Source organism: Papio anubis, chromosome 3 (assembly GCF_008728515.1).
Source record: "Papio anubis isolate 15944 chromosome 3, Panubis1.0, whole genome shotgun sequence".
Lineage (NCBI taxonomy): Eukaryota > Metazoa > Chordata > Mammalia > Primates > Cercopithecidae > Papio > Papio anubis.
The window spans coordinates 42,451,770-42,477,135 of NC_044978.1; the positions used below are offsets into that span (position 1 = coordinate 42,451,770).

Consider the following 25,366-nt stretch of genomic DNA (forward strand, 5'->3'; position numbering starts at 1 on the left):
GTCTCTGCCAACAGTCAGAGCCTGTCAAGCAGTCTTCTTTCAAAAAGCATCTCTTGCTTACCAAAGATCAGATCAGGAGAACAAGAGAAGACTTACTTCTTACGCTGTTATAGTTTTTAATGTCTTTTAAAACCAATAAATATTTGTCCCCACATTTTTCTTCGAAGAAAGTACATAGGTTAAAGGATTGCACAATACTTTTCAGAGCTCTTAAAGAGGGTAAATATTCTGGGACAAAGTATCCCGTTACTCTTGTCTCCTACATTGATCAGGGAGCCTGAAGGAGCAAGCTGATGATTACCCAAATAAAGCATGCCCCTCACATTGGTTCACATAGTATTTAAGGGGTATTGACACCAACTGTCAGCCAACTCCTTTGTTAGGGTACATTGGTGTAATGCGCAAATGTAGCATCAGCCAACACCTTTTACTTAACATAATGTTTTCAAGGTTCATCCGTCATGTAGGGCCAAATCACATTCCATTGCATGGTTATACCACATTTTCTTTATTCACTTATCAGTTGATGGACATATGAGTTGTTTCCACCTTTTGCCTATTATGAATAATGCTAGAATGAACATTTGTGTACAACTTTTCAAAGATCTTGATTGTATGCTTAGGAGTGGCATCACTGGGTTATATGACAACTGTGTTCAACTTATTGAGGAGCTGCCAGTTTTCCAAAGTGGCTTCACCATTTGACATTTCCAGTAGTAATACATGAAGGTTTCAGTTTAGCCACTTCCTCACCAGCACTTGTTACTTTTATTTTCTTCATTATGCTCATCCTAGTAGGTGTAATGTGGTATCTCACTGTGGATTTGATTTGCATTTCCCTGTTGGCCAGTAACATTGAGCGTTTTTTGTCATGTGCTTCTTGGCCGTTTGGATATCTTCTCTGCAGACATTTGTGTTCAGATTCTTTGCCTGGTTTAAATTTTTTTTTTATGATTGAGTTTTAAGAATTCCGTGTATATTTTATGTACAAGTCTTTCGTTAAATATATGATTTGAAAATATTTTCTCCTGTTCTGTGGGTTTTATTTTCACTTTCTGATGGTATTCATTGAAGTACAAGTTTTTAATTTTGATAAAGTTCAGTTCATCTAGTTTTCCTTTTGCTGTTCTTGCTTCTGATATCATCACTAAGACGGCTTTGACCAATACAAGGTCACAATGATTTACTCCTGTGCTTAAGAGTTTGTTTTTTTTTTTTCCTCATTGGTCTTTTTTTTTTTTATTTTTATTATTATACTTTAAGTTCTAGGGTACATGTGCATAGCGTGCAGGTTTGTTACATATGTGTCGCGTGCCATGTTGGTGCTGCACCCATCAGCGCTCGTCAGCACCCATCAACTCGTCATTTTACATCCGGAATTATAACTCCCAATGCAATCCCTTCCCCATGATAGGCCCGGTGTGTGATGTTCCCCTTCCGGTCAAGTGATCTGTTGTTCAGTTCCACCTATGAGTGAGAACATGCGATTGTTTAGTTTTCTGTTCTTGTGATAGTTTGCTAAGAATGATGGTTTCCAGCTGCATCCATGTCCCTACAAGGACACAAACTCATCCTTTTATGGTGCATAGTATTCCATGGTGTATATGTGCGTTCTTAATCAGTCTGTCACTGATGGACATTTTGGGTTGATTCAAGTGCTGCTATTGTGAATAGTGCATAGTAAACATCGTGTGCATGTGTCTTTATAGCAGCATGATTTATAATCCTTTGGGTATATACCCAGTAATGGGATGGCGGGTCATATGGTGCATCTAGTTCTAGATCAGCCAGGAATCGCCATACTGTTTTCCGCCAATGGTTGGGAACTGGTTACAATCCCCACCAACAGTGTAAAAGTGTTCCTATTTCTCCACATCCTCTCTCCAGCACCTGTTGTTGTTCTGACTTTTTTAATGATACATGCATTCTAACTGGTGTGAGATGATATCATTAATGGTTTTGATTTGTTTCTCTGATGGCCAGTGATGATGGACATTTTTTCATGTGTCTGTTGGCTGTATGAATGTCTTCTTTTTGAGAAATGTCTGTTCATATCCTTTGCCCACTTTTGATGGGGTTGTTTGTTTTTCTTGTAAATTTGTTTAGTTCTTTGTAGGTTTCTGGATATTAGCCCTTTGTCAGATGAGTAGATTGCAAAATTTTCTCCCCATTCTGTAAGTTGCCTGTTCACTCTGATGGTAGTTTCTTTTGCTGTGCGGTTCTTTAGTTTGAGTAGATCCATTTGTCAATTTTGGCTTTTGCTGCCGTTGCTTTTGGTGTTTTAGACATGAAGTCTTTGCTCATGCCTATGTCCTGAATGGTACTACCTGGTTTTCCTCTAGGATTTTTATGGTATTAGGTCTAACATTTAAGTCTCTCTAATCCATATTGAATTAGTACTTTTGTATAAGGGTAAGGGAAAGGATCAGTTTCAGCTTTCTACTTATGGCTGTAATTTTCCCAACACCATTTATTAAATAGGAATCCTTTCCCCATTTCTTGTTTCTCTCAGGTTTGTCAAAAGATCAGATGGCTGTAGATGTGTGGTATTATTTCTGAGGACTCTGTTCTGTTCCATTGGACTATATCTCTGTTTTGGTACCAATTACCATGCTGTTTTGGTTACAGTAGCCTTGTAGTATAGTTTGAAGTCAGGTAGCGTGATGCCTCAGCTTTGTTCTTTTGACCCAGGATTGTCTTGGCAATCACGGGCTCTTTAGTTTCCATATGAACTTTAAAGCAGTTTTTCCAATTCTGTGAAGAAGCTCATTGGTAGCTTAATGAGGATGGCATTGAATCTGTAAATAACCTTGGGCAGTATGGCCATTTCCACGATATTGATTCTTCTATCCATGAGCATGGTATGTTCTTCCATTTGTTTGTGTCCTCTTTTATTTCACTGAGCAGTGGTTTGTGATTCTCCTTGAAGGTCCTTTACATCCCTTGTAAGTTGGATTCCTAGGTATTTTATTCTCTTTGAGGCTATTGTGAATGGGAATTCATTCATGGTTTGGCTCCTCTGTTTGTCATTACTGGTGTATAAGAATGCTTGTGATTTTTGCACATTAATTTTGTATCCTGAGGCTTTGATGAAGTTGCTTATCAGCTTAAGGAGATTTTGGGCTGAGACAATGGGTTTTCTAAATATACAGTCATGTCATCTGCAAGGAAGGGACAATTTGACTTCTTCTTTTCTTTCAACTGAATACCCTTGATTTCTTTCTCTTGCCTGATTGCCTAGCCAGAACTTCCAACACTATGTTGAATAGGAGTGGTGAGAGGGCATCCTGTCTTGTGCCAGTTTTTCAAAGGGGTTTCAGTTTTGCCCATTCAGTATGATATTGGCTGTGGGTTTGTCATAAATAGCTCTTATTATTTTGAGAGTCGTTCCATCATGCGAATTTATTGGCGTTTTTTAGCATGAAGGGCTGTTGAGATTTTGTCAAGCCTTTTTCTGCATCTATTGAATAATCATGTGGTTCTTGTCTTTACGTTCTGTTTATATGCTGGATTATGTTTTATTGATTTGCGAATGTTGAACCAGCCTTGCATCGCAGGATGAAGCCTTGATCATGATGGATAAGCTTTTGATGTGTTGTTGAATCCGGACACCCAGTATTTTGTGAGGATTTTTTGCGCCGATGTTCATCAGGGATATTGATTAAAGTGCTTTGTTGTGTCTCTGCCAGGCTTTGGTATCAGGATGATGTTGGCCTCATAAAATGAGTTAAGGAGGATTCCCTCTTTTTCTATTGATTGGAATAGTTTCAGAGGAATGGTACAGCTCCTCCTTGTACCTCTGGTAGAATTCGGCTATTGAATCCACCATCTGATTCCTGGACTTTTTTTGGTTGAGTAGGCTATTAATTATTGCTGCCTCAATTTCAAACCTGCTATTAATGGTCTATTCAGGATTCAACTTCTTCCTGGTTTAGTCTTGGAAGGTGTAAGTGTCAGGAAATTCCATTTCTTCTAGATTTTCCAGTTTATTTAGCAAGTAGGAGTGTTTATAGTATTTTCTGATGGTGGTTTGCTTATTTCTGTGGAGATTCGTTGGTGATATCCCGTTATCATTTTTATTAGCGTCTATTTGATTCTTCCTGCCAAACCTTTGTGAGTCTTTCTAGCAGTCTATCAATTTTGCTGATCTTTTCAAAAACAACTCCTGGATTCATTGATTTTTGGAGGGTTTTATTGTCTCTATCTCCTTCAGTTCTGCTCTGATCTTAGTTATTTCTTGCCTTCTGCTGGCTTTTGAATGTGTTTGCTCTTGCTTCTCCTAGTTCTTTTAATTGCAGTGTTAGAGTGTCAATTTTGTAGTCTTTCCTGCTTTCTCTTGTGGGCATTTAGTGCTATAAATTTCCCTCTACACATTGCTTTAAATGTCCCCAGAGATTCTGGTATGTTGTATCTTTGTTCTCATTGGTTCAAAGAACATCTTTATTTCTGCCTTCATTTAGATTATGTACCCAGTAGTCATTCAGAGAACCCAGGTTGTTCAGTTTCCATGTAGTTGGTTTTGATTGAGTTTTCTTAGTCCTGAGTTCCTGGATTTGATTGCTGTGGTCGAGACAATTTGTTATAATTTCTGTTCTTGTACATTTGCTGAGGAGTGCTTTACTTCCAATTATGTGGTCCAATTTTGGGTAAATGCGATGTGGTGCTATGAAGAATGTATATTCTGTTGATTTGGGGTGGAGAGTTCTATAGATGTCTATTAGGTCTGCTTGCTGCAGAGATGAGTTCAATTCCTGGATATCCTTGTTAACTTTCTGTCTTGTTGATCTGTCTAATGTTGACAGTGGAGTGTTAGAAGTCTCCCATTATTATTTTTATGAGTCTAAGTCTCTTTGTAAGTCCTCTAAGGACTTGCTTTATGAATCTAGATTGCTCCTGTATTGGGTGCATATATATATTTAGGACCAGATTGAAAGCTCTTCCTGTTGAATTTATCCCTTTACCATTATGCTTAATGGCCTTCTTTGTCTCTTTTGATCTTTGATGGTTTTAAATGTTTTATCAGAGATTAGTATTGCAACCCCTGCTTTTTTTGTTTCTCCATTTGTAGTAAATCTTCCTCCATCCCTTTATTTTGAGCCTATGTATTAATGCTCTGCATGTGAGATGGTCTCCTGAATACAGCAGACTGATGGGTCTTGACTCTTTATCCAGTTTGCCAGTCTGTGTCTTTTAATTGGGCATTTAGTCATTTACATTTTAAAAGGTTAAGATTGTTATGTGTGAAAGACTTGGTCATACCATTATGATATTAACTTCGTTGGTATAGTTAGTTGATGCGGATTTCTTCCTTTGTGATGGTCTTTTACATTTTGGCATCATTTTGCAATGGCTGGTACCGGTTGTTCCTTTCCATGTTTAGTGCTTCCTTAAGAGTTTTATAGTTTTAACTATATTTAAACTTATGATCTATTTTCAAGTGTGTGTGTGTGTGTGTGTGCAAATGTGATGTGAGGAGGGTACAACTTCATATTTTGAAAGTGGATATCCAATTGTACTACTAATAATTGTTGAAAATATTATTCTTTTCTCAATACATTGTAATGACACCCCATATAAAATCATTTAACCATAAATGTGAAGATTGTTTCTGGATTCTCAATTCTATTGCCTTGATCTCTCTTGTCTAACTTACAGCTACAAGAATACATAGATTTTATTACTCTAGTTTTGTAGTAAGTTTTGAAATTGGGAAATGTGTGTTGTAATACTGCTCTTTTTCAAGTTTGCTTTGGTTGTTTTCATCACTTGCATTTCCATGTGAATTTGAGGATCAGCTTGTCAATTTCTGCAGAAAGGGGAGGTGGAATTTTGATAGGAATTGCATTGAATCTGTCAATCAATTTGGGGAATATTGCCATCTTAACACTAAGTTTTTCAATCCATGAATATGGGCTATCTGTCCATTTATTTAAATATTCTTTAATTTGTTTCAATGATGTTTTATAGTTGTCAGTGTACATGAAGAATTGCCTTCTTCTGTTAAATTTATTTTTAATATTTTATTCTTTTGATGCTATTGCAGATGGAATTGTTTCTTAATTTCATTTTCAGATTGTTGATAACCTGTATGTAGAAATAAAACTGACTTTTCTATATTGATCTTATAGCTTTCAACCTTGTTAAACTCATTTATTAGCTTTGATAGTTTGTTATGGATTCTTTAGGATTCTCTGTATATAAGACTATGGTATCTGCAAATAAAGTTTTGCTGCTTCCTTTCTATCTGTGTGCTTTATCTTTTTCTTGCCTAATTTATCTGACTAGAACCTCTAGTGCAACAGTTTTAAACAGAAGTATATTTACTGAGGGTTTTTTGTAGATGTTGTTTACTTTGTTGAGAAAATTCTCTTCTATTCCAAGTTTTTTGAGGGTTTTTTGTAGATGCTCTTTACTATGTTGAGAAAATTCCCTTCTATTCCAAGTTTATTGAGGGTTTTTAACATGAAAAGGGGTTGGATTTTGCAAAATGCTTTCTTCCTACCTCTATTGAGAAGGTCATATGATTTTGTCTTTTATGCTATTAATATGGTATATTATACTGATTGGTTGGCATATGTTGAACCAACCTTGCATCGCTGGGCTAAATTCCACTTGATTGTGGTGTATAATCTTTATATGTTACTGATTTTGCTTTGCTAGTAATTTTGTTAAGGATTTTTGTGTCTGTGTTCATAGGGGACATGAGTTTATAGTTTTCTTGTCTTCTAATGTCTTTATCTGGTTTGATGTCAAAATAATACTGGCCTCATAGAATGATTTTGGAGGTGTTTTCTCTTAATTGCTTAAAAAGTTTGTAAAAGCTTAAAAAGTTTGTAAAAGATTGATGTTAATTCTTAAAATAGTTTTTAAAAATTCACCAGTGAAGTCATCTGTGCCTGACTAGCCTTTTCTTCAGAGAAGTTTTTAAATTACTAATTCAGTTACTTTACTTGTTATGAATTTTTTCAAAGTTTTGATTTCTTCTTAAGTCAATTTCAGTAGTTTGTATCTTTCCAGGAATTTTTCTATTTCATCTAGTTTATCTAACTTGTTAGTATGTAATTGTCCACAAAATTCTCTTATAATCCTTTTTATTTCTGTAAGGTCTGTAGTTATTTACCTTTTTTCATTCTTGATTTTAATAATTTAAGGGTTTCTTCTTTTTCTTTTCTTTTCTTTTTTTTTTTTGATCTAAAAAAAAAAACATTTGCTAATTTTGTTGACTTTTTCAAAGAATCATTTTTTGTTGTGTTGATTTTCACTATGGGTTTTCTATTCTTTATTTTTTCATTTCCACTCAAGTCTTTCCTATTTCCTTCCCTCTGTTTGATTTGAATGTAGTTGTATCCTCTTTTGCTAGTTTTATAAGATGGAAAGGACTTTCTTATTTTTAAATATAGACATTTATAGCTATAAATTTCCCTCTATGCACATCTTAGTTTTATCCCATAAATTTTGGTTTGTTGTGTTTTCATTTTCATCTATTTCAGAATATTTTTTGGTTTATCTTGTGATCTTCTTTGACCCACTGTTCATTTAGGAGCATCTTTAATTTCCACATAGATGCAAGTTTCCCAAATTGAATTCTATTATGTATTTTAAATTTCACATTATTGTGAATACCACCTTTTCAATGGAGTCTACTCTGATAACCATATTTAATATTGAAACCTGCTTTGTCCTCTGGACCCCCACCTGGCTCTCCCAATTCCCCTTACCCTGCTCTATTTTCTCCCTAGAACACTTGTTAGCATACACCTTACATAATTATTCTTTATTATTTATTTTCTCTCTCTTTATGTCTCTGTCCTCTAAAACATCAGTTTTGATGTGTCACTCAATTTTAGTAGTGCCAAGATTTTAGACCTAACCTTTTCTTTTTGGTTGTTGTTAATCCTATTCTTACTGACATTTTTCTCTGTTATGTTATTGCTTTCACTTTATCTTAACTTTGTCTCTTATTAGTGAATAAGAAAAGTTCTCATGTTTAAATATTATTTAAAAACTAATATTTGGTGTTTCCAAACTGTATCAGTAGCAATAGATGTTTTCCTTCCTTTCTCCTCTTTGCTGAGCTTCCACTCACATAAAATTAGATGCAGATGATGGTGCTATATCAGCCCAGCCAGTTGCTAGTGCTTTAACACAGTTATACCACTTGACACAGAAAATACATACCACATACAGCCAACTTTTAACTCTCTGATAAGTAGCTTCCTGTCATAGCCTCTTTCTTCTATTCTGTCTTTACCTTCGCTAGTCCCAGAACCCATAATCCTATACCAGAGAAAAAGTTAGGGCCCAGCTGAATTTTAAGAGTTAAAATTCCCCTTACTGGATCACTGGCATCATCAACTCTGCTAAAATGAGATCTTGAAGGGGTAATTCTCTGCAATCAGGGAAAGGGAAATAGCTAAAGAAGAAAAAATACTGTCACTGGCATTTGCCGTCCTATTTCCTTGAAGTCTTCAAAGAGCTGCTGATCAGCAGTGGTTATTTGGTGAGTGGTGAGAGTGAATGCAGCGTGAAATATTGTTCCTGCTGACATCCTTCATGGTTGGAATGTGGAGGTCAGAAATCTAAGGATACTTCCTCTATTCATCTATTTTGCATTTCTATAAAGGAATATCTGAAGGTAGGTAATTTATAAAGAAAAGAGTTTTTTTTTTTTTTTTTTAAACTTAAAACTCCACAGACTGTACAAGCATGGTGCCAGCATCTCCTTCTGGTGAGGGCTTCAGGAAGCTTCCAATCATGGCAGAAGGCAAAGGGGAGCAGGCATGTCATATGGCGAGAGAAGGAGCAAGAGAGATGATAGGCTCTTTAAAGCAATCAGCTCTCATGTAGACTAATAGAGCAAGAGCTCATCCCGTGAGGATGGCACCAAGACATTCATGAGGGATCTGCCCCCATGACAGACACCTTCCACAGGCACCACCTCCAACATTGGGGATCACATTTCCACGTGAGATTTGGAGAGGACAAACATCAAAACCATATCACTTACTTTCCAAAGACCAAAAACAAAGGTTAGATCACTCAGCATTTGCATTAGCTAGGAGTTAGTCACATTGGAAGCCAATGTTATATTTAATATACTAAATATAAGCAAGTTATATGTTTGCCAAATGGTATGAGGTATGTCATGTTGAACCACGTTATATCTTCACACATTTTGCTTTTGGGAAGAAGTGGTTAATTCCTGAAATAAAATTAGTAAGATACCACAGGAATTAGAAAGACTAACTTTCTTGCAAAAAAAAAAAAAAAAAAAAAAGATGATGAAAAGCATATTACCAGTGATTAGTAAAGAAAAGTGTGTGGATTTCAAAATACGCATGGAATTTTCTACCAGGAAACTAAGCTCTGTCAGTTACTCTCACCTATGCTTTAATCAATAGCTCTTAAACAGAACATAATCAAAATAAAACTTCATTAATTTGCTAATTATCTGCAGTTAGAATCTTAGCTGAATGTCAGTCCATGTGATTGAGTATGAATGTTTGTGCACCATTTAAGGTTGTTATCCATTATCAGTTGTTTTATGTATGTAGTAGCAGCTATGCTAGATGACTGTATGCCTTTACAGGTTGGACTAGTATAAAAATTATACATGAATGTCAACATGATAATATTAGGCTGTGTTTATAAAGGGAAGCTCCTTTATAAACTGAATATAAACAAGTTGTATATTTGCCAAATGGTATGAGGTATGTCATGTACAAGGTATATAATTATATTGTTAAAGCATCTTACTCTAATATCTATGATCCAGGTAAATTGTGTTTATATCAGCCTTTTTTTTCAGTATACAGCTAGGTTGTGGGGATTATTGATAAAACTGCATACTTTAAAAAATAATAATATTTTACTGTCTTGAAAAGCAAGGATTCTGTTTGTTGTAGTAAATCAATTTCTTGAATGCTTGGTAATTTTTTTACATCTTCACTTCAGGAAGTGACAAAAAGATGGAAGGGGAAGCCTCTTACTACTTGGGCTTAGCACACTTAGCTGCTGAGGAATATGAAACTGCATTAACAGTAAGCTAAACTTTTAATCACTACCATTTTTAATTATTTTAGTATATTGATTTTATTTTATTATATGTTATTACAAGGCCAACAGAAATGACTTAGGCCTGACATAGGTGTGCCTTTTTACTGAGATTAAAGCAGAATAGCAATATGCTAGAAGCATTTTAAAAATTGGTTTTATTGTTTATTGAAGGTACAGTGGTATATAATCAATTAATATGAAGTTCTTTGGGATATATGAAAGTTAAATAAATGGAGCAATATGGCCCTCTATATGCCCATATCACAAGGACAAGAGGAAATAGGTTTAAGTGATGGTAAAAAGTAAATAACAAAAAAGAAATTACAGTCATTTTATAATATGATTTGGGAAATTTTGCACGCACAAAAATGTGGTTATTAAGCAATAGAGTGAGCTGCCTTGATGTAGCTCTTCAGTGCAGGTAGTGAGGAGGCAACAGAGGTGGAGGTGGGTGTTAGTCCCAGTCTGAGAAGTAGCCTGCTCTATAATCAAATCACTGTTCAGCTATTTTGCAACCAGGTTTTTTTTTGGCTAAAAACAAACAAACAAGTAAAAATGTCAAGGGTGATCTTTCCTGAATTATAACTGAAGTCATTTTTTCTTCTTCTCTTACCTCTATTATGTATTTAAAGTATTTCACCTACATCTCTTGTAATAATCCAATTTGATACACAATATTGGATTTTAAGCTTTTGGGATCTTCTTTGTTCCTTTAGGTATTTTTTTGCAAAGTAGAATTACTATATTTGGGCTACATATTTTCTTCTAGTCCCCTTACAATTGGATATCATAGAAAACATAGGTTTTCCTAGATAACTCTTATGCTTAATATTTTTTAGTTAATGATTAGCATTCAGCAAAGATTTGTTTCTGATACCTTGGGGACCACAGAGACCAACGAGATGCACACTTCCCTTTAGGAGTTAATTTAATGAGGGCAAACAACTTGCGGGCATAACCACAATTCGAAGTATGATGAACAGGGGCTTTTTAAGTGCAGAGGGAGGAGTGGTTGGTTCCAACACTGAAGACCAGGGAAGCTGCACCAAAAAAAAGTTTTTGAAAGACAGGATTTACACATGTAGAAAACATCAGAGTCCACAATGATAGAACACTAGATATACACGTGTGCACACATGTGTATACACTCAACATGGATGTACTCAGTGTGTTGGGAAGCAAGGACTTAGGTGGAAGATGAGATTCAGTTGGAGGTCAAGTTGGAAAATTAGGTGAAAACTAGCTCATAGATATTCCTTCTCTCTCAGGTAATGCAAGCACAAAATAAATTCAAACAATACAATACAATTCACAATGAAAACTACATTTTCTTTCTCTCCCTGTAGTCAGTCTCACAGTTCTTTTCTCAGAGACAAACACAGTTACACATTTCTGGCTTATCTTTCCAAAAATATTCTATATATTCAAATATCTATAAAGTGCATATATATGTTTCTTTTGTGTTATTTAGAAAATTGTTGCATTTTATATGCACTGTTCTGCACCTTGAGTTAATTTCTTCCATACTGATGCATGAAGGCATGCCTAGTTTTATTATTTTAATTTTTCCAGCTTTATTGAGGTAAGATTGGCAGATAAACGTTGCATATATTTAAGACGTATGATGTGACATTTTGATATATCTATATATTGGGAAATTATTTCCCCAATCAAACTACTTGGCCTGTCCATCAGCTCCCGTATTAACCTCTTTTGTATGTGTGTGAGGACATGTAAGATCTAGTGTCAGTAAACTTCAAGTGTATAATACACCATTATTAACTATAGGCAAGTCTCATTGTATTTATTTATTTGTAATTTCAACTTTTAGATTTGGGGGTACATGTGCAGATTTGTTATCTGAGTATGTTTTGTGATGCTAAGGTTTGTGGTATGATTGATCCTGTCACCCAGGTAGTGAGCATAGTACCTGATAGTTTTTCAGCCATTGCCCTCCTCCTCTAGTTGTCTATTGTGCTCGTCTTTATGTCCATGAGTACCCAAGGTTTAGCTCCCACTTATAAGTGAGAACATGTGGTATTTGATTTTCTATTCCTGTGTTAATTTGGACAAACCTTATCTTAAGAGGTCTACGTGATATCCCATTTTGTGACTGTGCCATAGTGGATTCAAACATCTTCTACTGCTGGGCATTAAGGTTGTTTCTCATAACTTTTATTGTAAAGGATGTGGCAGTGAACAGTTTCATCAGATGTGACAAATTTATCCATGAATGGATTCCTAGAGGTGGAAATGCTGGTGTATCCTATTCCTAGTGGTATAGGATAGTCTAGTAATGAATAGATTGAAGAAGGAATATTTGACATCCAAGGGATGAATTACTTTACTTGAAACTGTTACTCCTTTCAGAAAAGTATGGAAATCGTTTCTCTGAAAGTATATGTGAAGCTTTAGTCCCTACAACCTATTAAATGTGTGACACTGGGCAAGTCCCTTACACTCTTTAAGTTTCAATTGCCCCATCTATCCAGTGGGAGTAATAACTATACTTATTTCATAAAGGGTAGTGAGTTCAATGCTACTCCCCTCAAAAAAAAAAAAAAAAAAAATCCACTTCCTAATCCCTGGCACCTGTGAATGCAGAGGTAACTAAGTTAAAGATCTTGAAATGAAGTGATCATCCTGGATTATCCAGGTGGACTCTAAATATGAAGACAAACATCCTTATAAGAAAAAGGCAGAAGATTTGAAACAGAAGACAGGAAGCCACATGCGCAGAGGAAAAGACCATATGAAGACAAGAGCAGATAGTGCAGTGATACAGTCACAAGTCGAGAAATCCCTGGAACCGCCAGGAGATAGAAGAGGCAAGGAAGGATCCTCTCCTACAGGCTTCAAAAAGATCACAGCCCTGCTGATGCCTTGATTTCTGACTTCTAGCCTTCAAAGCTAGCAAAGAATACATTTCTATTATTTTAAGTCATTTAGTTTGTGGTAATTTTTATGTCAGCCCTAGGGAACTAATACGCAGGGTGATAATAAGAGATAATTTATGTAAAGTTTTAAAAGACTGTCTCCCTGGTTTATAATAAACCTTCGATAATTGTTGGGTTTTATTATTTTTTCACTAATCTAAGTCTGTGGACTTGAGCAGTAGTAGTGAAGATGGAGGGAACTAGACAGATTCAAAAGTTATAAAGGACTTGGTAAGAGGCTAAGTATAGGAGGTGAGGGAAACAGAGGTGCAAAGATGGGCCCTGAGTTCCTGGCTGTGGAACTGGATGGATGCTGGTGTTGTTTACAGGAGTAGGGAATGTGAAAGGCTTGTGGGGAAATGGAGAGTTCAGTTTTGGATACATAGAATTGGAGGAGTTTTAAAGATATTCAAGGAGAGTTCAAGTAGACAGTTAAATATGAGGGTCTGGAGCTTAAAAGGAAGTCTAGAGTGGAAATATTATATGTGAAAGTTAATTTTATGCATCAGCTTGGCTGGGTCATGGGATGCCCAGATAGCTGGCTAAACATTTCTGGGTATGTCTCCAAGGGTGTTTCTAGAGAAGATTAGCATTTGAATTGGTGGGTTGAGCAAAGCAGATGGCCTTCCCCTATGTGGATGGGCATCATTTAATCCATTGTGGGCTTCAATAGAACAAAAAGGCAGAGGAAGGGCAGATTTACTTGACCAGACTGTTTGAGCAGAGACATTGATCTTCCACTGTCAGCACTGATGGTTCTCAGGTCTTCAGACCCCGTCTGAATCTACATCACTGGCTCACCAGATTGCAGGTCTTCAAACTACAGCACCAGCTCTCCTGGGTATGCAGTTTACAGACAGCAGATAGTGGGATTTCTCAGTCTCTATAATCATGGCAGCCAGTACCTTAAATAAGTAACAAATCTCTCTCTCTATATATATATATATATATACACACACACACATATATATGTGTGTGTGTATGTCACTTCCTGAAGTGAAGATGCAAAAAAATTACCAAGCATTCAAGAAATTGATTTACTACAACAAACAGAATCCTTGCTTTTCAAGACAGTAGAAAATTATTTTTTTTAAAGTATGCAGTTTTATCAATAATCTCCACAACCTAGCTATATACTCAAAAAAAAAAGGCTGATGTAAACACAATTTACCTGGATCATAGATATTAGAGTAAGATGCATTAATAATATAATTATATACCTCGTACATGACATACCTCATGCCATTTGGCAAATATATAACTTGTTTATATTTAGTTTATAAAGGGGCTTCCCTTTATAAACACAGCGTAATATTATCATTTTGACATTCATGTATAATTTTTATACTAGTCCAACCTGTAAAGACATAGTCATCTAGCATAGCTGCTACTACATACACAAACAACTGATAATGGATAACAGCCTTAAATGGTGCACAAACATTAAATTGCTCAATCACATGGACTGACATTCAGCTAAGTTTCTAACTGCAGATAATTATGGAAATTAATGAAGTTTTATTTTGATTGTTCTGTTTAAGAGCTATTGATTAAAAGCGTGGGTGAGTATTAACTGACAGAGCTTAGTTTCCTGGTGAAAATTCAGGTATTTTGAAATCCACACACTTTTCTTTACTAATCACTGGTAATGCTTTTCATCATTTTTTTTTTGTTTTGCAGGAAAGTTAGTCTTTCTAATTCCTGCCTTTTTTTCTCTTTCAGGTCAATAAATCTTGACTCTTTCAGCAGTCTTATCTCTGCTTTGCACAACCCATTCCTCTGAAAAATTATAACTGTTATGTGCATAATAGAACCCAGTAGGGGTAATGCTGGTTTGAGAGAAAAAGGAGTGTCAAATGGGCTATGCCAGAATTCATAGTCTGGGAAAGGCAAGGCAAGCAAATACACTTGTATTAATCATTTTTTAAGTTTTCTTACACTGTATGTAAGAAATTCTTGAAAAGTGTATGTAAGAAGAAAAAAATGTAAATAAAAAATAATGAACAAAAAGGGAAGGAAATGAGGACAAAGAAGCCAAGGCAAAGGAGGAATCAAGAGAGAGGCTGTCTGAGACTCAGTGTTCCTTTGGGTCCTTTCTGTGTTATTTCCAATACTTCAGCTCTAGAGTTCTGAATGTCTGCAGGATATAATAATAGGATGAATCTTTCTGATGGACACCACATTTATTCTATCTGTAGTCTAAATCGGTCTGTCTACAAGAGCAATGGTTTCTTCATATCTGCATTCTCACTCTTCCCTATCACCTCTTGGCTGCATGTAGATGACAGTTGGGGCCAGTTTAATATGACATCATGATATGAGAGTTTCCTGGAATGCATACAGATGCTCACATCTGCTACCAAATATTTGATCATTAGACATTTGCATGAAGTAAAGGCAGTAAATACTAGCATTTCTCAGATAAGGTACTCTCAAAATGCTTTTTAGAGAGTACATTTATCAACTCTTTGGAATGAGAGGACAACAGCATCATTAAATGATGGGCTCTAAAATCAAACTAATCAAGGATGGAATCCCAGATCCGCTACCACCTCACCATGTGACATTGAACAAGTGACTGATTCAACCTTTCTGAACATTAGTTTCCTCTTCTGTAAGATAGGGATAATCCTACTCTGTAACTCAGCACAGCCTTGTGAGAATTAAGTAAGAATATGTGTCTAAAATTTGTAGCATGGGGCCTAACATGCAGATAACTAAAACTATTATGTTACTGTTAATATACATAAAAGAATTTTTTTTCAAAGTGCTAGATGATCATACAGCTACAAAATCACAATGTCTGGCTTCTGCTCTAGACCTACGGTATTCTCAAACCCCTAATTAGCATAGGAACAAATGTTAAGTGTGTTGGTAAAGTCTACATAGTTAAAAGTATTTGAAGGAGAAATTGATGTACATAGATTACATGATAAAGAGCATTTTAATGGAATATAGGTTAAGTCATACATAGCAATGGCATTCTAATTATAAGTGGCCAAATATGTGAAATGGCAGTCGGTTTGGATGTACAGTGTTCACATCAGAGGTAACTGTGGTACAGAAAGAGCACGTGAGCCTTGGAGCTGGAAGATGTGGATTTTAGTCCTGTCTGCCATGCACTAGCTGTGTGACCTTAGGTTAGTCACTTAACTTCTTGGAGGCTGTTTCATTTGTAAAATAACAATCCTAATGGCAGCTTCACTGTGTCTTTGTGAAGACCAATATTTAAAAATGTATGTTTACATTTTAAATTATAAACAGTTCTCAAATGTAAGGTACCATTATCAGTACAGATTGATGTAACTACTACTGGATAGTATAGCAATGATACTGTGGTAGGTAGTATTTATTGAGTATACATTCAAAGTCTGTATTTCATTCTTACTTTATTCTTAATTGTAATTTACTATTTATCATATGTAAATTACATAGTACCTAAATTTATCTTTGTATTGGCACATATTTTTATATAATGGAAAGAAGATAAACCAACATTTTGTGAAAAATGTTTTATTATTAATTTATTAATAGATTTTCTTTGAGTTTAAAAATATGACATTTATTTTTTAAAAATTGAGTTATTTCTTTCTTTAAACATCAGAGCTACTCATTGCCCATTAAACAGAAGTTGTCTTTACTCACTAGTTAGAAATCCTTACCTAAAATTTACCCTTCATCCTTGGTTTAATGGTCTGGGTAACTGAGGAGAGCTCAGATGCCGCCAGAAAGGAAATCATGGCCCCTTCTCCCAGAGGATGGCTGGTTATCATTATACATAACATGCAGACAAGCCTGCTTGCAGCCAGTTTGCCTCCTGGTCGTGTGTCGTTCGTCACCAGCTTCTGAGGCGTGCTAAAGAGGGCTCGCCACTCGGCTTGAGATGATTCAGGTGTAGGCTCAGCAGTCTCAGCAGTCATTTTCCTGCTTTACATCAGAGTTTTCATCTGCTTTATTCTTTTGTCCTGTGGCCCACAGGCAGTCTCCTTCTTGGGGAATCTAAAAGGGGCAGCTGTTACAGACCCCACTTCCCCCAGTAGTTGCGGCTCAGATCTCTTTCTATTTAGCATTACCCTCCACACACACGCTCACACTTCCACCAGTAGACAAACCGTGCGTACCTTATTTTCATTTCACACTTTTTGCCAAGTGATATTCAAAATATTCAGTGTCTGATAAGCAAAAGAAAGGATTATTTTAAACCAACATTAAAAGGAAATAGTATTTTCTAATTTTAAAATACATATTTATTTACAAATTGTACGGAAAATGTCTTATTCAGAATTATTATACAATAACTTAAGGCATAGTGTAAACATGTATTCCATATCTGATCTTGTTTTGAATAGTTACTTGGAAATAGCCTTACTTGGAAAACAGCATTTTAGGTAGTTTATAAAAGTATGTTTTAATACTTGGGGAATTACAAACACTTAAAATGTTTTACTAATAATTTTGTGATTGTTATTATCTTAATATTTAAAGTTGTGTCCTTTCTGAAACATTGAAACAGGTAACTTTATGGTACTAATGTAACATAGTTTCTGTAGTGAAGATGACAGAATAGAATCTCTGTAAATTGAATGTTTTTTCATTTCCTCATCAATGGGGAGTTTCTCTTTAAATCATGTTTAATTTAATTTTCTAAAATGTCTAACTTTTTTACAATGTTACAGCTTAGGAAAATATGCATCTTTTTCTTTTCTTTACCATGATTATAGTATTTGTCATATAAATTACAGTATTTACCATTTAAATGACAGAAGCATTGTAGAAAATCAGAAAGCTCAAAAAAGTTAAAATATTTTTTGAAACAAATCTGTACAGTAACAACTTACAATTTATAAACTTTCCTACAAATAAAGAAATGTTTTATGTCAGGAAAGAAAGTCTGTGGCCTAATTTAATATAAATACAAATTTTCTAGTAATAAAATTGATTTTTTTTAAATGTGAAAGCTGGTTTTAGTTTCCCTTGAGATCTAGAATACCACTTGGGCCAAAACTTCATGATTATTTTACTTATTCGTTTTTTAAAAAGTACTGCTACAGTAGATCTTTACAAAGCTGAAGTTTTTGTATCTAGGTATTCACATTTTAAGAAACAGTGCAAAAATTTCTGATACTCTTTGTGAGAGAAGAATGAAGGAAAGGATAAAATTTTTTTTTTAGTGCATCCTAAGAAGGATGAGGTTCAAAAATCTGAAAATTGAGTATTCTAATCAACTATACTGAATAGTGACATATGGAACATAATGTATGTATACTCCTTAAAGTTCAAGGCCTAGCATATGAAAATGTTCGCTAAGGCAATAAAGCAACCTGCATAGTTCATCACCAGACTAATTGTATGACAGACCTAGAGGCAATGGCACAGCTGTTAGCACTCGCTGATCTAGAGGCTGCGAAAGAAGAAGAGGCATTACACCTGGAAAAACCCAGAGATTATTGTAGGATTAGATGTGTTAAACAGGAATAAGTATGTGGATCATACTTCCTCACTACAAATTTAGCCAAATTATATATAATTCCTCTAAGAGATGAAAGGGGTAACTTCAGAAAGAAAAAATGTAATCAGATATATTAAAACTTATCCAAAACATTCTCAAAGATGTCTTTAGTGTAATTATGGATCTACAATTAACAGTAATATTGCATTTAGAAATTATATACAACAAAATAACATATACTAGGATTTAAAAATTTTTGTGCACAACAAAAATAACATATACTAGGATTTAAAAATAGCATTAATACCATACTCCTAATATTCAATCCACATACTTGTAAAAAACTATTTTACCCGGTAATTTCAACTTTCTCCCTTAATCAGCACATAAGTTTCATTAATAACTAGTAAAATGAATTTAAGATTAAATCTCCATTTTTTCCCATGACTGTCCTCTGTTGACCCTTATTTATTTGTTTGTTTATTTGTTTGAGATGGAGTCTCACTCTGTTGCCCAGGCTGGAGTGCAGCGGCGAAATCTCTGCTCACTGCAACCTCCACCTCTCGGGTTCAAGCTATTCTCCTGCCTCAGCCTCCAGAATAGCTGGGATTATAGGCGTACACCACCATGCCCAGCTGAGTTTTGTATTTTTAGTAGAGATGGGGTTTTGCCATGTTGGCCAGGCTGGTTTTGAACTCCTGACCTCAAGTGATTCACCTGCCTCAGCCTCCCAAAGTGCTGCTTGTATTATAGGCATGAGTCACTGTGCCTGGCTAATTTTTGTATTTTTAATAGAGACAGGGTTTTACCATATTGGCCAGGCTAGTCTTGAACTCCTGACCTCAAATGATTCACCCGCCTCGACCTCCCAAAGTGCTGCTGGGATTACAGGCATGATCCACCTTGCCTGGCCCCTTATTTGTTGTTTTTAATGATGAAGATGATAGCAGAGAATAGAGAAAGAGAAAGAAGATAAAGAAACCACAAAATGGCATTTGGCACCTGAACGATCACGGGTTGATTGTATAGATGTGTGTTACAGCTTTCTTTTGTGAGCATTTCAAGGGAGGAGTTTAATATTCTTTTGCACAAAAGCATGACTTTGAGACAAAACATTAGAAAGTTAGAAATCCAAATAGTGTGAAAGGTTGGCAAGGACGTGAGATTACAAGAACTGCAGTTAGGAGGATAAGCTGGTGTGGCCATCATTCCGAGAGCGATGGTGTGCGTGAAATTCTGTATGTGATTTCCTGGTGGCACACCAGCCCGCTCCTGGGAATATCTGTCCCAGAAAAACTCTTTAGGGATACATTAGAGAGGGCTTATGGAGAGGAAAGGGAGTAAGAGTGAGGAGGGAGGATGAAGGAGAAAAATTTATTAAGAACAATTGAGGGGGCACACACAGACCAATGATAAAAGTGTGCCCTGCTCTAGGGAATGTGGCTAACTCGATTCTATGTGCCAGAGTTTCCCAAATAAATAAATAACGTAAAATAACATGGTCACAAAATATTTTTGATTGCAACCCGAATGTGTCACATAGTTCTTGCTCAAATACACATTTTTGGACATTTCATAAAAACTTACAAGGCATTCTTTGAGTTTTTATAAAAGCACAGGCAGCAATAGGTGAACGCTTTTGCACTGTTGAACTCACTACCTTGATGACTTGGTTCAGGTTTTCCCAGAAGCTGACTTTGAGACATGGAATTGAGTGCTTGTGGCTTATTTGGGAGGGATTCTATCAGTCAGGGAGTCAGGCAAAAGAAGGAAGCCAACAAAAGGTGTATTGCCAAGCCAGTTACTACTGTGGGCAAATGGATCAGTCTTGCTCGGATGCTCTAGGAAACAGTGTAGAGACAAATCAGTTATCCCAAGGGAGAGATGAGGGAGCTGGTGTATTTATCTACCAGTTCCCACCATTCATTGGTTAAGAGTTGCTTCCAGGAATACTAAAATTCCCTGGAATTCCAGTTTACCATGAGCCCACCCATCAAACAGAAGATCCCAGGTGCTGGCCTGCGCAGTCCTTGGCCACTCTGTCAGTGCAAGTCACTGACAGAATGCAAGTCACTGACAGAATGCAAGTCACTTAGTTTGTAGGCTTCCTTTTCTGTATCTGAAAAATAGGAATGATAAAGTTGCTGTGGCAATTAAATAAGATAAAGAAGTAATGTGCCTGGCACTCAGTAAGCATTCAGTAAATGGTAGCTTTGTTTTAAGGTTTAAATTTTGCACATCTTTTGACTCAAGAGTTGCTCATTTTGGAATTTACCTAAGGGAAATAATTAGTAATGTGTACAAATATTGAGCTGTAATATTGTTCATAAAATCATTAGTATATACAGAGATTTGGCTATAACCTCTGTATACAATGCTATAAATGCTATTTGGAATGGTGAAAAATTTGGAAAAAAAGTAAATGTAAAGTAATATCACATTGAATAAATCATTGTTGGGTATCCTGTGCTGAAATACAATGCAGCCAATAAAACTTACAAAATGAATAAACGTTTTATGACAATAAAAGTATTACTGATGTGTCAAACAAAAATTCAGGTTATACAACAGTGTACATTATGACCCTACTTATATATAAATACATCTACATGTAGTGCATAAATAATATATGAAAATGCTAGAACTACCAAACTGTTTTTGGTGGTTATCTGTAGAAGCTGGAATAATGAATGACTTTAATTTTTCTATTTTGGGGAGACATTGGGATCTGTATTCTCAACATTTTCTACAATTAACACATATTGATTTTGTAATAAAAAATAAAAGAAAAACTGCTTAAAAAGTAAACTATTCTATCTTTCCATTCCATTAAAATTTAAAGATTTTAATTAATGTTTTTAATAGGTTTTATATAGGTTGTTCATGGTAAAAATCTTTAGTGTAGGATTGATTGTAGCAGGTTAGTCATTTCAACAGCTCATCTCGACCCACAACATTAATGAAAACTATTAAATGCTTAACAAGTAATAAAAGAATTTAAAAATGAATTCATAAAGTAAAAATAATCATATAAATTATAAAGCAAAAACAATAAAATAGGGAGAAAATGCAGCTGTATAGATTTTGGAATCCTAAGTAATTTTATCCAAAGTCCCTGTGATCAAAAATGGTAATAATTATGTTGATGATGTTTTAGACTTCAGTTTGGTGCACAGTGTTGAATAATGGGTCTGGGGAATTTCTTTTTGCTCAGGTAGATTGTTCCTATAGTGCAAGACTGCATTATCCACAGGGAAAAGAGACATATACCAGTGCCGTTCTTATAATAGGGAGCAAGAGCTAGAGAAGCAACAGGGAAACTGTTGTTCCCTCACTGGAGCGGGAGCAGCAAGAGTAAAGGCCTGGGAGGGCAGCAAAATGCAGCCAGCCAGGCTGGAGTAGGAGCGTTGCAGGAGTGAAACTGTTCTGAGTAGGGCTACTGGGGGAGAAGCTGCTTGAAAAGAAGGCTGAGACATCCATTAACTAGTCAGCCGTGGTCACAAAGCTAGCAGATGCAGAGCCAGACAGGAGCCCACACCTCTAACTACTGATGTTGTTGCAATTGGTAGAGTTGTCAGTAAGGTGATTTTAAACTCATTTGTTGAGCCTTGTCACAAGTTTCCTATATAAATGTTTAATAACATTCTCATCTGTTACACTTAGTGAACTACTTATTGGCATTAATAACATTTTATTATTCTTGTCCAGTGGAAATTATTATTGAATAACACTTGAAGCCTAAAAACGAAATCACCCCTCTGCTGCTGGACCAGTTGGGAATCAGCACAGTTGGGAGAAAAGCACAACAGGACACAAGCAGAAGATGCAAGTGGGCTGGGCACGGTGGCTTACACCTGTAATCCCAGCTACTCGAGAGGTTGAGGCGGGAGAATCGCTTGAACCTGGGAGGCGGATGTTGCAGTGAGCTGAGATCATGCCACTGTACTCCAGCCTGGGCGTCAGAGCAAGACTGTCTCAAAAAGAAAAAAAAAAAAAAAAAAGGAAAAGGAAAGATGTAGGTGGCATCAGACTAGAAATGACCCACTGCTTTGTAGCTTCTCCAGAGAAAAAGATGTCAGGAATTCTTACTTTCCATTTCTTATTTCCATTTCCTTCTTGCCTCCATTTTTATAGATAATGGGATACCACGGATTCTTCCTTTGTTATGACATAACTTCTTAGCTCAATTTGCTTTGTTTTCTCTGGATGTTTTTCTGACAGTGAAGTATGTTCAGCTCTACAGTTAATGCACTTGTAAAAAGAAAAAGTAATATTATTGTTTTCTAAAAGCAGTGTAAGCAACATGTTATACCTACAATCCTCACTGTCTTCTTGCTGCAGACGCAAATTTGCTGTCTACTAGCAACTCAGTAAATGCAAGGCAAAGAGCATGTGGAAAGTGCTGATTGCTAGATTTTCAGTTGAAGGATCTGGTAGGGGAGATGCTTATAATTTTGGATAAAATGAGAGAAGAGGAGGGGGACAGGGACCTTTTCATCAATCTTAATTTTCTCTGTGGCCATCTCAACCATTGTCAGCATATGATTATGATCTAGTGATTAGGAGGTTGGCCCCTTGGAATCACAGTGCATGACTCCAAATCCTGTTCCTGCCACTTCTAATCCTGAAGCCTTGGGTGAGTTATTTAGCCCATCTTGTGCTTCAGTTTCTTCACCTGAAGCAGGAAGATTACTCTAGCATCTAAGTTATAATGTGGTTGTGAGGATTAAATGAGTTAACATACAGAAAACACTTAGACTTATGTCTGGCATATGCTACTTCCTCAATAAATGTTAGTGAAAATGACAGAATAGTAAAACTATGATTTGCTGGGTTAGTGCAAGGATTGTGCTATTCATGCTGCCACAGCTGGCTTAACAGATCACAGACAAATCTCTTACCACCCCTTGCTTTGTAAAATGAAGATGATATTTGTTAATATAGCATATTGATGAAAATTACAATGGAATAGTAAAAAGAGGTATGTTTATTGGTCCTTATTGTTGTAATGCAAATGATTTAACTATACATTTTTCCTAAATTTAATTAAACTTATTTATTTTCCCTATGAGCTTATATTAGCTTACAGCAGAATGATTGTTTATATCTCCATTTTATATGTCTATAATATCGTAGATATTAAAAAACATTTTCCATTGAAAATATTGTATGAATAAACATTAATATTTGTCACATGGTTGCAAAGCCAAAATTACTTCTTAATTGTTTTTTGTAATATGTTACATGGGAATGGGAAAGTATTAACCAGGTAATCATTAGGATCTTCAAAATGGGTTTTGAAAATACCAGAAAGATCACCAAATTGGGAATCAGATATCCTGGATTCTGGTTGTGGTTTTTGTCACCAAGCTCTTGGCCTTGGACAAGTCATTAAACTTTGTTCAGTTCCCTTATGGACCTTGTTGCAAGACACTATTGTTGTAATCTTGGCCGATCCACAATAGGACAGGTTGTACCAAAAAGATCCAGAAGCTGGAGCCTAGCCTGCATGGTGGCATTGTCAGGCAGCTACTTGTCAATGGGGTGGAAGAGAGGGCTGGATAAGTATGCTGTATCTGAAGTCAGATGGTCAAGTGTAAGTCCTTTCTTGACCATTTACCAGTTGTATGACCTTGGCCCTGTGGCTTCATTTCTATGTGCTTTTGTCTCCTCACCTTTAAAGAGACAATAATAATAATAATAATAATGCCATCTCATGGGGTGTTAAGAAGATTAAATTAGCTCACACATGTAGTCTTAAGAACACAGTTTTGGAGCACATATTGCCAACGCTTGTTCTAGGTGCTTTGGGTACAGCAATAACAATGCAGACAGACATCTTTGTTCTTGTGGACCTTCCACCCCACTGGGGAAAACTAACAATGAAGATGAAACATAATTGACAAATGAATTAAACAGTATGCTAGACAATGAGAACACTATGGAAAAAAGTACAACAAAATAATGAGTCAGAAGTTCCACGGCAAGAGGTAGGGTGGAGGGAATTATAGATGGGTGATCAGCGAAGGCTGCATTGAGAGGCTGACTTTTGAGGAAAGATTGAAAGCCTGTGAGAGAATGGGCCATGTAGATACTTGAGGAAAGCACACCCAGGCAGTGGTGATGGCCAGGGCAAAAGCCTTAAGGTGGCAGTGTGCCTGGGGGCTTGGAGCCAGTGAGGCTGGAGAAAAGCAAAAAGGGAGAAGAGGAGAGATAAGGAGTGAGACCATAGCTACCCTTGGAGGTCACTTTCAAGCATGGCTTTTTTTTTCTAAGTGAAAAGGGGTTCATTTCAGGCCAAGGAATGACCTAAAAATACTAAGTTAGTATTGGATGTTATTACCTCTAATTATTAAGCTGCATGATGAAAAAATAGCAGCTGCTAATATGCAACGCTGTGACCAGGCAATGGTGAGGTTGACATCTAGAGCATCAGACACTGGGCTGTGATGAATGTCCCTGTATGTGAGTGGAGGATAGCTTCTGGCAACTGGGGCAGAAGGCAGTGAGCTGTAGGTGAAGGTCAAGGTCAGCAAAATCATGCTCAGTGTGATCCAGCTGCAAGCATATCACAGTGCTAAAGAACATGGGTTTGGAAGTTTAATAAACCCGGTTCAAATCCTTTCTCCTTCACCAATTCACTGTGTACTCCAGAGCAAGGCACTCAGTTTCTCTGTATTGTATTTCTCTCAGATGTACAATGGGACTATTAATATACATTTCAAGGTTCTGTGAAGATCGAATATACTATGAATATAAGACACTCTGCACATGTAGTTTTGCTCTATAAATGGTAGTGACTGCCATTGGCAAGTGACAAGCACCAAGCCACAGGGACTGGGGCTCAAAGGTGGGACTGCTGACTCAGGCATACTGAGGGCAGCAGGGTAGGTCCCCAGACTCGCAGTTAGTAGGGACCAGGCTA

General features: G+C 36.2%; 1 protein-coding gene across 2 annotated transcripts in view; it reads left to right on the forward strand.

The window, feature by feature from the left end:
- Positions 1-25,366, forward strand: part of TTC29 (tetratricopeptide repeat domain 29) — a 256,428-nt gene that overhangs the window by 72,433 nt on the left and 158,629 nt on the right. For both annotated transcript variants that reach the window (XM_009207668.3, XM_003899247.5), the window contains one exon: positions 9,955-10,040. In XM_009207668.3, the coding sequence (XP_009205932.2) occupies positions 9,955-10,040 (86 nt within the window). The remainder of the gene's footprint in view (positions 1-9,954; positions 10,041-25,366) is intronic.